The 16,658-nt window shown below is 41.4% G+C and overlaps 1 protein-coding gene across 1 annotated transcript in view; it reads left to right on the top strand.

The window, feature by feature from the left end:
- The first annotated feature begins 3,715 nt into the window (after nucleotides 1–3,715).
- The window catches only part of KLF13 (Kruppel like factor 13), a 35,123-nt gene continuing 22,180 nt past the window's right edge, over nucleotides 3,716–16,658 (top strand). The window contains exon 1 of the mRNA XM_009975935.3: nucleotides 3,716–4,714. Coding sequence (XP_009974237.2) covers nucleotides 4,180–4,714 — 535 coding nt within the window. The 5' untranslated portion in view covers nucleotides 3,716–4,179. The remainder of the gene's footprint in view (nucleotides 4,715–16,658) is intronic.

The following is a 16,658-nucleotide window of genomic DNA, read 5'->3' on the forward strand; positions in this document are numbered from 1 at the left end:
TTTTAGAGCTTCTTATTCCTGTAATTTAAAACAATTAACTATTTTGGGAGGAGCAGAACAGAGTGGATTTGATTTAAAATTATTCTGCTGCTATGCATTTGTAGCTAAACAAAACTCTAAATTATGTATTAAGAAAACATGGAATATTAAAAACCCCTGCCAAAACCCATACTGTATGACTTAAGTGGATGGAAAAATGGTGCCATAACAGAGGGAAAACGTCTCAGTCTGTGGGACAAATGCCTGCAGGTGAGAACACATCAACAGCATAATCAAATATAGAAAATTAAAGAGGGAGGTAGGATCTATTTTTATTAAATGTTTTTTGTAATCTCAGTTTCAAAGTTTAGCTCTTTTGGTGAAAACAAGTCAACAGTTGCAGGATATTCATCAAAGGTGAATTTAAGACTTACTGTGTACTTACAGAATTTCACTTTTTCCACTTGTTCAGATAAAATAAATATGCAATAGATAACAACAATGAACAAATAGGCAGGTAAATATCATTACAAGAAAGAGTTGATAAGTGGGCACGGTATTTTGGCTAGTGATTTTCCATAAAATCTTTTTGTACTACGGATCTAATGTAATGACTGAAATTTCTTACAAAGACTCTTCACCCCTACTGCCTGCAGGGAGTCTATTTTCTACTGTTAGTATGCACAGCAGCATTTAATATTTGCAATCCTGCACTAAAAGCCAAAGCCGGTTCCATTAGGCAGCTGGAATTTTCATGTCCAAAGGACAAACACACTTAGTACACCCTGCTCTTGTACATGCGAAGAGACAGTGACTCTCATACTGATAGCATGCAATACACGACAATTTCTTACTTCTAGTCAGCTATTAGAAAGTCAGAGGCATATTTTCATTCATAGTCATGATCTAAAAGATAGCAATACATGAACCCTAACTGGGCTACATACACATCTGCCAAATACGATTAACTTTTCTTTTGCATTAAAAAGCCATTCTGCAACAAGTAACCTCCACAACATTGCTCTTTTCTAAATGCAGTCACGCCCAAAGGGTTCATCCAACCAAAAAAGGAGTTTGCATCAAAACAAACCGCCTCCTCTGAGCACCTCTGCCTCAGCAGCCTGCCCTTAACCACAGAGCCCACACAGCTAGTGTCACATTTCCAGGCTGATAGTGAAACAAGCTCCCAACTGCGAAATTGCAGAAGTACTAGAGAGTTTATGAAGTTCACGGGGGACTTGGTCATGGCCATTAATTTTACATGAAAGGCAGTCCTATACAACAGGAGCTACCACCAGAACAAGGTTTTAACCTAACAGATCTGTTGAAAAAGAAAGTTAGGACTTCTCCCTGCCATCTGGTATAGCCATCCATTACCTCCTCACCGCTCACCTACTGCCAGCGGGCCCAGCTGTGCACAGGACGCAGTGCCTCTCTCCTCAGGCCAAAGACTCCGGGAATGGAGGGAGCTGTGTTCTGCCTGCTCATGCGATAAAGGCAAAACACAAGCAGCATCAGATTATCACCCAAAATAACCCCTCAGAAGGTACAGGCACCTCTGTGCCAACACAGTGCCCAGAGAACCCACCACTGAGGAGAGCCTCCCACAGCATGTCAGTCCTCTCCTGATTGGCTGGCCTTCCTCAGAAGGTTCCAGAAGGGGGCAGAGCAACCAATCACGTCTCCTGGCACTCTCTCATGCCAGGCAGACAGATGGCCACGCTGAGGGGGGGACATTTTCAGGATCTGTGGAACTTGCTGTTGGCCTCTGCCAGCACCTCTCCTCTGGCCGGGGACAGGCCACACCAGCCCTTCTGAGCCACAGGAAGCTCTGGAGAAGCCATGGCTACACAGTGGGGCCGACAGCATGGCCAGGACACACTATGGAGGAACATCGTGGGATGAGACAGCAGCGAGGAGCAGTGGTAGGAGAGGGGCCCGGCAGTGCTGGGGGGACGCATGGGGTGCAGGCACAGAGATAACAGGAACCCCCCTGTCAGTGCTGGGGCAAAGCTGGCGGTTGGCAACCAGGATGGTCCAGGTCTCCCTTTTCCTATCCATTTACTGATAATGGTCCTTGATGTTAGGGTAAGGACTGAGAACTTGTGCCTAAACTCTGCCCTTTCCTTACTCCCCTGAAAATGATCTATGTTCTCTTCAAACTGGGAGAGCTGCAGGGTTTCTGCTCTGAATCTATTACTAATTCTAAAGAACTGCCAGGTAGGTCTATTTAAGCAATCCTCCTCCCTCAAAGAGGAAGTTGAGTTTGAACTCAGCTAAAATGTCTTATAAAAATGTTTTTCCCAGAATTCCTTTTCCATCTAGCAATAAATCGGTAAATCTCAAGCTCAACCTTTTTCTTTGGAAATGCGTAAACACTTCCTGTAGATATGCTCAGCAGAACAAATGATGTGATATGCCTACATCAAAATGATCTGGCTCAACTCAGCATTAAACCACATCCTCCCGCTCTGGTTGTATGCCTTATTCCTCCCTTTGCCGCAGTAACTCAAGTCCCACAGAGCACTACAGGCTGCACTATTAAGACAGCAGACTTGGAGCACTGTGGTAGATGCAGCTCACCAGTGAGCCTGACCCGGAGGGAAAGTGTTGAATGAGAACCTAAAGCATGTTTTTTCATGAATTGCAGCGCTCACATAAGCAGACATTACTCCTGAATAAGTTATTTTCATGTGTATGAAACCAATGTTTTACTCAAGCTAACACCAAAACCGTTTGAGTTTCTGAGAGATGTTCACTTCCTCTCACACCCCCTCAAAGTCCAAAACTCTCCATCCAGAAAGAAAGGCTTCCAAGAAGCCCTCCTGCTTTCTGACTTTGTCTCAGAGAAAATGTCCATCTATACTAAAGACAGGAATTTCCCAGAAATTAGCCTGGAGAAACATGTTGCAACAGAAGGTAAGAAGCACCGCAGACTAACTGCTTTCAGATCTCAAGTCAGATGCATTTCTTTACCTTAGCTTCCTAAGTTAGTCACACAACTGTTTTGTTCGCTCAGGCATTCATCTCTGTAAAACTGGCAGAGCTGTGTCTTTTGCAAGCTGAGAATAATAATGAAAAGCAAATTATTTTCATTTGTACTTTTAAATAATTTAGAGGCAGCTGAGTGCTATAGCGAGAAGAGCTTTGACAGAAAGGGAGGCGATTTAAAGCGTATTCCCTAGCAGCTAGTTAAACCTGTCACAAAATATTACAATCTACCCAGGAACTCCATCTGTATAGCTGTAGACCAAACGGTGTAGTCTAGCTCTCTCCTGTCACTGGTGTCAGTTCCAACTTCACCACGCTTTCTTAACCTCTTCCTTTTAGCAGTTCAGCGCCTGTTAAATTGTCCCTAGCAGCGTAAGCTCCGATGCGGCACGCCCTGACTCGTCGGAGGGAACGGCCTGTGCAGCGGGCTGTGGGCTTCACGATGGCACAGCCGCCGGGACCGCTGCCCGGGGAGGGGAAGTGAGGGGGGGCCGCGAGTGCTTTCCCGCCGGCGGAGGGGCCCGCGCCCTCCGCTGTGCGCGCTGCGGTCCTGCGGCGGGGTGGCTCGGGGAGGTGCCGCACGCCCCCGCGGCGCGCGACTGGGTACGCGCGGCCCCGCCCCCCCTCCCGCCAGCCAATCGGCCGCTTCCTTTCATTTCCGGCGCGCTGCCCCGCCCCGCTCGCGCGTCGCCGAGCTCCCGGCCCCGCCAACCTGAGCGGCGCAGGATGTGGCTTCGCGGTGACGTCAGGCCCAGATGTTTCCCCAGGCCACGCCCCCGCGGGGGTCCGGGCGGCTCCGGGGAGCGGTAACGGGGAAAGCTCATGCTCCTGTCACAACGCAATGGAAGGGCTGGGGAAACCGCGTCTTTATTTCATTGCGTTCTCGAAAAAACAGCATTAATTCATACTTCAAGCAACAAGCTGCCAGTGCCAGGATCTAGCTGCTCTTCTTTTTCTCTTCTATTGGACTTCTAATGCTTTTTTTGATTTGGGGACAGGCTGGGTGTGATCGTCACGAACAAAGTATGTTTTTGATGGCTGCTAGATCAGCCTTTACTTCTACAAAGAGATCCTAAGAAATAAGAGAGGGAAAAGTCTGCTCACATAATCTTTTTTAAAAGGGAAAGAGCGGTGTCGTGGGTTTTGGTTTTTTGTTTTTTGTTTTTTTTTTTTTTTCTTCTGTTTGGATATCTTTTAAACTTACGAAAAATGGCAACAGCAGCATACGTGGATCATTTTGCAGCAGAGTGCCTTGTTTCTATGTCCAGTCGTGCTATTATTCATAGTCCCAAAGGGAAGACTGATCCCCAACCCGATGCAGCAATACCTCCTTCATCAAATGAAGATATGCGAGAAGGCAGAGAAACTGGGAAAGACAATGGATCATTACTCATGGTAGCTAGCATTTTAGCAGATCTGAACCAGCATGTCCCAAACTCACCCACTCTAAGGATGGAAAAAATGGACACTCTTGATATCACAGAACAAATACACATTTCTGTTGCTTCTAAGGAGTTTGGGGAAGAAAGTGTGTCTTCGGCTGGTAAGCGTGGAGGAGGAAGAGCAGCCACACCTACTAGCCTGGCTGCAGTAACTGAGCCAAGCCCCAGACAAAAGAACAAACGCAGGAGAAGCTGGACTGACCCTGGATCACCCCAGAAAAAGCACAAATGCCACTATGTGGGGTGTGAAAAAGTTTATGGCAAATCTTCCCATCTTAAAGCTCATCTAAGGACCCACACAGGTTAGTTACGATCCAGCCAGAGATTTATTTGTTACAGCTTGGTAATTAAAATGAATGTTGAAAAAACAAAACCAAACAAACTTGTATTTGGCCACCATTATGGTTTCACCTCTCAGAACTCAAGATTGGGAAAACCAAACAACAACAAAAAAAACCCCTCTGGGAATAAACATTACTGGGCATAGATTCAAAGCTAATGTTGCCCCTTTTTTTACTTAATGTCACAGGGAATGGCGTGTGGGTTGTACCAAGCTGTAATTCTTAGCTGCTAGCCGCCTTGTTTGGTGCGTCTTCTACTTCCCTTTCCAATGCTTCTTACTCTCCCTCATCTACTTTTTTCTACCCCGTGCTTCTGTCAGTACCTTTATACTAGCTTAGCACTTCCCATGCAAGCATCAGTCCCCTTGGTATTTTAAAATTAAATGCTCTAGAGGCACCTGAATGGCTGTGTGCCTGTTTCTTTCTTTAGCAGGCACTTGTGTGAAAGCTAGAGTAGGCAGGAAAGCAGATGAGAGGCTGAACATGCGTCACAAGGAGACATTTATCATATATGTAAGAGAGGGGGACATGGGCAGTCTAAAAAAGCTTTTCGCAGCTGGGTAGAACTGATTTCAAAACAAAAAACATCTGAATGCAAAACCCTAACTTGTTCTGATGAGTGTTCAGTGTTTACTTCTTGGTGAAGATGTCTCTGACCACTTTTTTATTGCTATTGTAATTTACGAGACACACACACATGGAAAAAGTGGAGGTCTTGCAAGTGCTGTGAAAGTTACGCACTGAGAGTATTAGGAGTGCCATCTTGAAGCAGGCCTCATGACTTACCAGACCTTGTGCCTCTGCCTGGTGCTGGGGAGCAGGGTGGCTTCTGGTCAGACAGGGAGCACCAAAAATTGAGGAGAGGGATCTCTGCTGGAGGCACTGATCACAGCTCATATGGTGAGACACCACTCTGACTAGAGTAGGCTTGTGCAAGCTGTTCCACTGAGCAATTTCAGACAACAAATTAGTTTTCTAAGATCTATGGTCAGTTCACTTATAAAGAACATTAAGAAAAAGAGCCTCAGAACTAAACATGACTTAATGACTCAAATAGTTTTAGCTCAGAGGTGACACCCTCACCCACACCAGCCATACCTCTTCAGCGTGCCTTCAGTTTTTCCTGCTGCCTTCCTGCGATAAAGCAAGATGCCTTCTAAATAGAGGGTATGTTTTGTTATCCATGGGAAAGAAGAAAGCCTGATCAAGTTTGAGCATATGGATGAACAATTCCGTGTGCCACACAGCCAAAGGAACAGCGTGTTCCTGGCACCCCAGGCAGCCTGCCCTGCTTTGCACTGTGTAACTGCTTTTTGCCTCTTTGGGAGTTAGGAAGAAAAGGTGCTTCCACTTGGATTGCAGGGAATTGTCTCCGTTAATTTTCAGTTATTTTGCTTTCTCATTTCTGGCATTTGCCATTGTCCTAAAAGTGAAAGATAAATTTAGCAATGTTTCTGGGCTCCCAAACCAACAAGAGAACAAGAAGAGGAACTCCTGTGCCTGATAAAGAGGAGTGGGCTGGGCTGTGCTCGTCCTGCGGGGAGAGGAGAGGAGAGGGGAGGGAGGGCAGGGCGGTTGGGGAGTGTCGCTCGGGGCTGCTGGCTGAGCCGAGTCATTCGGGGACGCTGGCTTGCCTCCAAGTTTTCTGGGTTTTTTTATGTTCCTTTTTTTTTTTTTTTTTTTTTTTTTTTTTTTTTTTTAACTCTTCATTTCCTGTATTTTATCCAATTGGTTATTGCCATAGCTAATGACACTGAGAGAAGAAAGCATGTGTCTGTCTGTGAGAGCTAGAGGAAAAACAGGGAAGGGACTGGTTTTGCCCTAGGAGTGGTAGGACCCTCGGGTCTACAGTTTCTTTGTTTTCTTGCATCTCCAGTGTCTGTGTGGGAAGCTTTAAACAAAGCTGCCAAGTTTCCCTCTTAACTGGCAACAGGTCTATCTTTGTTTAGATTGAGTTTTAAACAGGCTTAAATGCCTCTTACTCCTCTTGCAGAATGTTTTTGAAGGTGTTTGGGTTTTTTTCTTTCTTTAAAAGAAATTGTGATGGGCTTGAAAAATGTTTCTATGATAGTAGGAGTTAAGCTAACAGAATAAATGATGACTTCCAGGACTGGCAAATGTTTGTTTTTACAAGACACATAGCGGGCATTACTGATTTAGAACAAGGGGTTTGGATCTCCTCTGCTTTCTAGTCGTCCTGAACTAGTTAAGTAACATGTACACATCAGTCTGCCCACCTGTCAGATGGATAGGGTGGTGGCTATCCACCTTACTAAGCAGTGGTGAAAGTACTCCAAGTACACATGCAAGGTGCTTGAAACATCTACCCCAGTAACTCCCAAATCTGTTTACTAAGAAACAATCAGAAACTTCTGCTATGTAGTGGAACTTCTTCCATGTGTTGTATGACTAGATGAGCTGGTATTTAGGGGTGAACTGAAGGCTAAGAACAGCACTGCAAGTTAGAAGATACTGATGATAGTGCTAGAGATATTTGAATAGCGCAGTTTATGACCTGCTCTAGAAACTTGCTTGTCCTTGTCTGCTACTGTGCTCAGAAACTAAAGGCTTTGTTCTTCATGCCTGGAGAAAGGAGAGACGAGATAGTTGAGCTTATGGTGTGACAGAGAGATATAGAGCCTTCCAGGTATTATTGGGTCAAATCCAGCCCACAGTGGCTGGAAGGGACTGAAAGGTAGTACTATTTTCTAGCTGTGTGGTGCCCCGTGTGAAATCCTTCTGATAGTTATAGCCAGATTTCAGTGCTCAGATGTCTAAAGCAAAAATCATAGTGCAGGGGATGCTAATTATGCTATTTAAAGCAGAAGGAGCAAGATGGAACAGCAAAGGAAGCAGCATCTGCCTTTAGGCCCTTGCTCTGAGTACAGTGGTTTAGAATTAAGTTCGCTATTAGAACATAATGTGCTAAAGCAGTCTGTAGTTACTTGTGTTTGGTAAACTAGTGGTTAAGCTATCTCAGCCGTATGAATGTTTCATCTTTATTAAATCGACAAACTCTTGAATCAGGCAGAAAACATTAGTCACCAACGTCTTTGCCGTTCTCTCCACCAGCTTTCAAAACCTTCCCCTCCCCTTGTATTTTTATTCATGTTTATGTTTTCCACCCTACTCTCTCACTGGATGTCCTGGAGTTCAATGTGATCATCAGCCACAAAGCCCTTGAAATTTTAATGTTTACCAGAAGGTTATATTTAGTGTCAGTGGGTAGATGTCAAGTCCAAATTCTTTTCCAGTGAGGTTCCTGTGGATCTCAGAAGCTGTGTTGTGATCCACAGATGCAGCACCCTGTTTGTCCCAAGCTATACTGATCCCATTGATACAAAAATTTCACCGTCATACCAGTTTTAAAAATCCTTTCTGCTCCTGAGAAAACTCCTAAACACAAAGGACTTTCAGAAAAGTCAGATAAACCATTTACATGACAAAGTTCTCCTTCCTCTAAGCAGGTTTTCATCAGGGGTCACTAGGAAGGTTTGGAAGCTCTCTGGAATCACTGCAAACCAGTTCGTTTCCTTTGTTGCATGGGTGGTAAGAGAGAGACAGTGCAGAGCCTAATAGCCAGGCTACAATCTCCTAAAGCATTGTCCAGGACTGCTATGTTCTGAGAGGTTGTAGAGAGCCTCAGCTTATTGCATTATAGTATGTATTTATAAGTAGAGAAAATTTGTCTGGATTTTGGGCAGGGAGCACAAGAATCCTATCTACTGCAGCACACACACCGCATCCCCTATCACTGTGACCTCTTAAGCTTTTAGCCATCTTCATTAGCATGCCATCATGAATGCAGAGAAAGCACAAAATAAACCTTCATTTAATTCCATTGAAACATCATAAACTTACTAATTCTACTCACTAAGCAGTACATCATACACCAAAACAGCTTTTTGATAATCAGAATTAAATGTGTTTGCACAAATTAGCATAAACTAAAGAGATGTGGGCACCAGCCTCAGTCTGGAATCTTATGATGATCAAGTCTTGCAGTCAAACAAACTTGGGGGCTACGTGGCTTAATGGTCACTCCTCTGTAACTATTACTAAACCAGCTGACTTCTGCATGGCTGTTGGGGCACAGGAAGAAGAGAAGGCCATCCTAATTATATTATCCTTGCTCATAGATGTCAGGTTAGGACTCATCCAAGAGAAAGTGGTCGAGACTTTTGTTGGTCTCAAGCTAGCAGAGTGAGCTTGGGCAGCTATGCATTCAGCCTGTTTAACCTTGCAGTTATGGGGGATATGTTATTTGATATCTGTTGTTCTTTTTAGTCTAACCTTTATTCGTGAAATACTAGCTGAACTGAAATAGGTAGAAAAGACTGACTCATTTGCATTCACTTGTAATTTCTATTTCTTTACATTAAATCTCTCTAATTGCATTTTTGAGGACAACTCTAATGAACCCATATGAAAAATTTTAGTTTTTATGTACCCTTTTCCCCCCTTAATTATTATATCTTGTTTCCTTAAGCAAAAATTTTCTGATGACTTTGTAACTGGGGTACGTGACGATGGAAAAATTCCTAATGTATTTGGTATTTGAAAGCAATCTGAGATATAAAGCAATCAGACCATGCTGTGACAAGTGTGACACAGCATAACAATTAGGTTGGACAATCTGGAGTAGTATTTGGCCTGTGTTTACACTGGTAAAGAGGTCTTTATATAAAGTACAGATAATATGTTTTAAACAGGAGGTTGGTTTTCACTTTTGGTTCTAGTTTGTCCAATTTGCTCTGACTACATTAATTCAGAATGTAGTGGTAAAGCACAACTTCTTTGAAGTTGATCTGAATCAAGATGCTACCTGTGTGCATGTGAAGAAACTGATTAACCAGTGTACGGAAAAGCAAGTTCACATATCAGTGAAATAAAGTTTATCTTCCATTTTAGCACCTGGCGATTACCAGAAACGTAGCTGGTTAGCTAAAAAAAGTGGACTAGACTAGCTTGGGTTTCCTTTAACTTGCCTGTAGGCACACAGTGCCTCTAGGAGGGGTCTACATGCATGTGTGTGGCAAGCGGCAGTGTTTGTGAAGACCCATGCCTTTGCAGGAGAAGATTACAAGAGGAGAAACTTAATCTAATGCCTCCTGTGCCACTCACAAGAGCAGAGGAAAACAGGGCTGTAGATTGCTCTTTTGTAGAGTGGGATGAAATGAGTGGGTACCACTGGTTCAATCCATCCTCTGAGCTGCCAGTTGAGCTGTTCTGGATGCCAGCACTGAATGGGAAGCTGCACTCCCTCTGAACAGGGTGCCAGGGGAAATTGGAAAGGCCTTTCCCCAGTGTTGATTTCCCACAGGCAAGAGTACAGACTAAGTGAATTCGGCCTTCTGCATGTTGCTCAGCAATTTCAGTTTTAGTGTCTGGGCTTCCTGGTTTTGACTTCTTGTGTTAAAAGTTAGAAACAGCTACCTGGCTCTGCATGTTTAACTCACTATTGTTAGCATACAGCCAGACTATCCAAAAGCTCCAGTGTGCCTCTAGGCTGTTGTGTCCCATAATGCTTTCCTACTGCCTTCCACCTCCTCTCTTTGCTGAGTGCATCAAAATATTTTCTCTAAGGTTATTCTCTGAGATGGGCTCAAATGGTAGCTGTAGGGCAGCTTAAAATGCCAGCCTCATGAGACAGTTATATTTCCAGCCTGAACCATAAGCATTCTTTCTCAGCATTAAATAGTTCAGTAGCCTGCTCCTGCATTTTTCTGAAAACTGGTGGTCTTTTAATAAGCCTGTATTTTAAAAAACAATACAAAACTGCAAAGCATTGGTTTTGTTTGCTCTGAAAGAGCTATGCAACTCCTTTCTTACTTCTTTTAAGAAAGTTTCAACACATTAAAAAAATGAGTCAGTTGAAAACATAAAAATACTTTCATTTACAGACATGCCTAAGTCCTCACTCTAACATGCAATTCCAAAGAATATAGTTATTAGTTAAAAGTATTGATCCTAAGCCTGGATCAAACAGTGTATGCTCATTGAGGATAACAAATAAGAGGTGTATATGCTGTAAGTGTCTTAGTGTTAAAAATCTTTGAAATAAGCACAAGGCATACATTTCTTAAAAGATTAAGCAAGTTTTAAAACTTGTATTTTTCAAAACAAGCTGAAGTCAGGAAGAAAGGTAAAACTATTCTCACTCATTCTTTTTACCTGACTGGTTCAGGATTGAATAATAGGCTCCAGTTAATTCAGCTACAAAAGAGTTAGGGTTAAATTGGTTGCATGGAGAATACAACTGGCTGACAATGGTATTTACCACACACTTGAGTAGTATTATCTAGTAGAGAGAATTAAATCTCCTGATTACTAAACAGGTTTTCCTGTGAAAGGCTTCCCCTCCTGTCCTTTCCCTCTTTTTTTCTCCCCAGTCTGTACAGAGATATTAATCATGCAGAAGTCACAGAAATAAAGCTTCTGATAACAATTAACAGAGTTTAGGTATTGTAGCTAAAAAGCCTTTAAAGTAAATCTGTACTTGCCATTGCTATAACTGTGATGGAGAGAGGGTCTACTGTGAAAACCACCTTCTTTTTTCCTCTTAACCATTGTCATTGAAAGAGTTATAATCAGCATAGCTAAATAGTCTCTCTCCATAATTTTCCCCACTTTTCCAGTTTGCTTTTGCTGAGTGAGGAGGGAAGAGGAAGATGACAATCTGTTTAAAAGATATATGAGCATTGCTTTGAATCTGAGGGGACTCACATGGTTGTGTTGCACTGGAACATGCTCAATAAACCAAGAAAAAAAAAATATAGGAAAAAAAGAAGAATCTTTTTGTGACTTCCACTATTCTTTGTAAATCACATTTTGCTGAGACCAAGACAGTTACCAAGACAAATCTAGCTCAGGCAGTGAGTTGCCAACCTGTGGTATTAATGTAGTCGAGCAGAGGGTAATTAACAAAAAATATACCAACTACGGTATGGCTGTTGCAGTTAACATCATTCACAGAATATAGTGTTCAGAGACTGCCTTTTCTGCAGGTTGAAGACTTTGGGTATCTAGTGAAAAATCAGAAACTTAACTGAATTCTCTTCCCAAAAACCATCTTCCTTTTAGCATGGAGGTGGTACTTGGGTCCAGTGTAACGAGGCTTACTAATACAGGAAGTGGTGAGGATGGATCACCTTGCAGTTTTTTTCCTCATCCTAGACACTGGTAGCAGCACTTCCCTTCTCACTAGCAAGACTTAAGTCTTACAGATGGTCTGGAGTAAACCGACAAAGAATCTTTTAAATGAATGGATGAGTGCAATTGATAGCTGTGTTTGTATTAGAAATTAATCACAGACTTATGGAAAAAGTGTCCTGAATGATCTGCTGATTTTTCTGCAGTAGCACATACTTTCCTGCAGGACACTGTAAAGTATTTGTGCGTGACATGAGTTGTGCATAAACAAATCTCCTGCTAAACTGGAGTTCTTTATGAAACAAACTTGCAATTGGATTTCATCTGAAAAGAAGGCACCTTTGACCATTTAAAATACAACTGTTGCACTGTGTTATTGTCTGGCTGAACATGGTTATGGTACATCCAAGAGCAGAAACCTGGAACTTGTTTATACTGGACATGTGGTTTCTAGTTCTGTTTTATAAGTTAAGCATGTTCCAACTCCCCCCTGCCCCCTTCCAATCTTGGATCAGCTGTTTGGAAGTCAGTGCTGATGGAACCAAAAAAATATTCTGCTGTTCAAATGCAGGACAACCTTTGAAGGGTCTTTTCTATAGAATTTCTATAGGTATCCTTTTTTTCCTTTGTTACCCACTTGGCTTTTATTAGGTAGATTCGCATGGGCAGTGAGATCATTATCTTGCTGTGTTCAGTTTAACAATTACTAGACAATGTGGGCTATTTAAGTGCAGGCACTGAAGTCAGACACACATATCCTGTATTTTTCAGGTCTTGCAGATTCAGCAGATTTTACAGGGCCTCCACTTAATATAAAAGAAAACTTTTAAAAGTTCAGAGTGCCACCATTGTAGTTGCTGGTAGAAAAACGACCTCAGAAGCTTTTTTGCAGTCCTAACATAAAAACCACTTACTAACCAGGAACTTGGCACAAGTCAAATGGTATTAAAGTAAGCATATCCTGAAATGACCTCCAATGCAAGGAAAATATTTTCTGCAATGAGTTACAGCACTTTCTTAGTGCTCTTAGGAATTACAGGCAAAATATTTGTGACTGGGTATCTATTGACACTGCAGTCAATGGATCAATAAACTATCTTAGATTTATTGCACACTATATTTCTACCAGACTGCTCTCTGTTGTTCGGTTATATGAGTTCTTGGAATAGAGGCACCTGAAAAATTCACGAGAGAGCATTGTGTTGCTGCTATGCGTTTTGCAGCTTTCCATCTGCTTTGGTCCTGCAGCCAACTAGAGTATCCCTGGACATCAAAGGCACAAGCAGAATGGGTATGTGGTTATGAAGCCTTTACTGTCTTCAACAGTAGCTTTTAAAACCGGTCAAGAAGAGAGGTAGAAATTCTAACCACTTAGTTCCAGAGTAAGACCAGCTGAGGTACAGCAGCTGAAAAGTATGTATTGAGCTTTTTAAACTAAACAGCTGTCAGTATTTCCACTAGCGGAATTTACAATAGAGCCAGCTGAGAAGTGTTAGAACATGACAGCCTAGTCCATCTTCAGATGTTGCCTGCAAAATTTTGATGAAATGGTGAGCTGTTTGTTAATAGATCAGAGAAATACTTGTTTTGCAATTTTTGGGGTAAATAAATGATATTACATTGGTACTAATTTACATACTAGTCTGGGGCTTTATAGAATCTTGAAAAACTTCACAGTGCATATGGGGCTTTCCTGCATTCTTAATCTGGTAGTTGATCCTGCTATAACAAATCTGAACAGGGATGCTGCTAAAATCTCACTGAACCACAGACTAATTCTTGTTATATGTTGTGGGGGATTACTGAATTTAAATTTGTAATTTCTTTTAAATGCCAGAAGGACTGCAGACTAGCATTAATACATGATTGCCTTGGCAATTTTTGATTGTTCCGGCAATTGATATATTTTCCAAAACCAATGTAAATTGTATGCAGCTTATGTATGCATGTGAAACTCTTAATAGAGCACTGAAAGCCTCTCTAAGTCAGTGGAAATTTCCATTTGGTGTATATATGTCCATACAAGCAGTGCCAATAGAGTGTTGGCAGATGGCTAGCTTTATTGTATAATAAATCCAGGGTGTTTTTGCAAAGTATGTTTTTTAAATTCTCAGAACATGGCCAAAACAAAACCGAATTTCTTAGATACCCCAAAGGATTACATCTCTGCCAGGATTCTCACTGGTACATCTCTTCCCCTTTGTGCAGAGATGTACAGTATTTGCACCTTCCATTTCCCCCAGCTTTCATCATTCTGGGAAAAAACTGAGTTATTCTCAGTAACATTTTAGAAATAGTCTTTCTCAGATTGGCAACATATGCATCAAATTCTAGCTTGAATAGAATTGTATGAGCAAAATTATGAGCAACCAGAAAAGAAAATGCTTTTCAATTTTGGATGCCCCTACATAGTATTATTAGCATAAATACATCTATAAGAAATGGTTTTAAAAGCTCATTTTTTCAAGAAACAGCTGAAAAGATGTAGAATGTGGTCATGAGACAAAGTAATTCTATACCATAGGTTTAATAGGTGCTATGGTGTGGATTTAATAGAATCAGTTTTACTTCAAGCTATATGATATGGAAGGTAACACTGTCTCTAGCTAATCACCTAACCCTTGTCTTAAAAAAAAAAAAATCTGTCACTGTCCCTAATAAGGAAACATATATATATATATATTTTTTTTTAGCACAGAATTTTGTGTTTCATTTAGAAAGAAATCATTTCCTTGCCCCACCACCTGCACATATAGTAAGCACTGCATTGATAATATACATAAAAATGTTTTTACACACAGTTAAAAATAACCCTGACTCTAATTCTGTCCCTCCTTATGTGCTGGTGAGGTTCTGAAGGGGGAATAGGGCTGTTGCAGCTAGGTAGATTAACTCATCATTGCTCAAATAGTAAGACATGCTATCCGGATGGAGGATTCTCCCTCTCCCCACTATCGCCAGCTCTTACCTGCTCTGCTGAGAAGCTGGTACTGTTGAAAAGATAAGTTGTCAAATGGCAGACAGGTATCATAGCTGCCTGAGTTTGCAGAGGGCCTGAAACAATAACTTTAGGAAGATAAATGTCTCAATTCATAACAATGAGTTTTAACAGATGCTACTGAAGGTATTTTAGAGGCTTAGCATATCTTTAGTACTCAGACCCATTACCTTCTGGTCAGCTTCATCTATGGTATAGATCCCACATAATCTACAAACTCCTAAATCCAGAGAACAACTGAAGAGAACTGTGATATTTATACCACAAAAATCTGCTTAAAACTGTTAAAGTAGAAGGAAACTATACACATGTATTGCAACTCATCTGTAATCCTGATATGGTGATTTATGAAAGAGCTGTAGAAGCACAGGTACAGTGGGAGCATAGCTGAATGTTGTGGGAACACAATGCTACTCACAATTCATTCTACTATGGTTATGTTCCACAGCTTTCTTAACATCTCATCTGCAAGTGAGTTCAGGTATCACGTAAGACTGGCGTAATTATCCACACTGAAAGACTCTTTCACCATTTTTCTGTTTTCTTTCCAGCTTCAATGAGTTCTGTTGTGTTGGCATCTCCTTTCAGTCTGTGGAACAATATCATTAGTGGCACCATCTCATTGACCAAATCAGACATGATTTAAGCCAGCATCTGTTGACGCTTAGAGTTTAAATGTGGAAGTATACCTTCTGGGCAGCTATTTTAAATAAATCTCATTGGTAGCTTTCAGAGAATGAGATGGTCATGCAGGTTACAATGTCATCTTTCTGTGCTTACTGAGGTAAGCAAATATTGTACAACAGTTGTCACAAATGCTTTACCATGACCCTTGTCCCAGACTTCTACAATTAATAAATGTACAGATATATTTCAGAGACAAAGCTGTAATGAGAAACAGTTTTTAAACACTGCTTGTCAAAGTACAGATGTTCAGCACCAGCATCTTTTAAGCAAAGTTTCAGGAAGTCCCCAGAGGGGTGTTCTGTTTTTTTAAAAAACCAGACCAGAACATTTTGTCATTCTGCTTCTTACCCTAACTTCAGCATATGCAATTGACCAACGTTTCTGGCAAGCAGGGTGAACTAAGCAAACATATCTTTTCTCTGCAAGTGTAAACACTCTCCTTACTCATACCACAAGATCCTAGATGGTGAAGGGCTATTCAGTTTTAGAGACTTTTTTCCTAACATTTATTTTTCCTGGTGAAAAGCCACGTAGAACTCACCTGTTTTCTCTGCATTTCTGCATGTGATGCATGAACACTGTTCTGCATGAAAACAGAACAGTGTTGCCTCTGGAGAAAAGAATATCACTGACTTTATCAAACCAAAATAATCTCTGTAATGATACATTATTTTAAACCTACATCTCTCACTCGATACTTCATTTTCTCTTCCCCATCATTTAAAATTAGATTGTTTGTTATGCTGTTGTTAATTCCTTGAAGTTTTAGGGCTCTATAACATAAAAAAGTCATATTTCAGCTCTTTCACTATGTTTGATAGCATAATAGTAAGGATTTGAGTACTTTTCCTCCTCTCAGTCTAACACCAAACTTCTCAGTGAAAGAATCATTCTCTTTTGTCCTTGACTGGTGTTCTTACAGACTGTTTACAGGAACATAACTCATTTTTTTAATGCAATAGATTACTCCCTTTTGAATGTGCAAATCACTAGATTATTTTTTGTCACTAAGGCAAAAATTACTGATTTTTTTTTTCATTAAGAAACTAATAGGTTACAAAAAATGTC

This window comes from Tyto alba, unplaced genomic scaffold, assembly GCF_018691265.1.
Source record: "Tyto alba isolate M040663 unplaced genomic scaffold, T.alba_DEE_v4.0 Super-Scaffold_41, whole genome shotgun sequence".
Taxonomy (NCBI): Eukaryota; Metazoa; Chordata; class Aves; order Strigiformes; family Tytonidae; genus Tyto; species Tyto alba.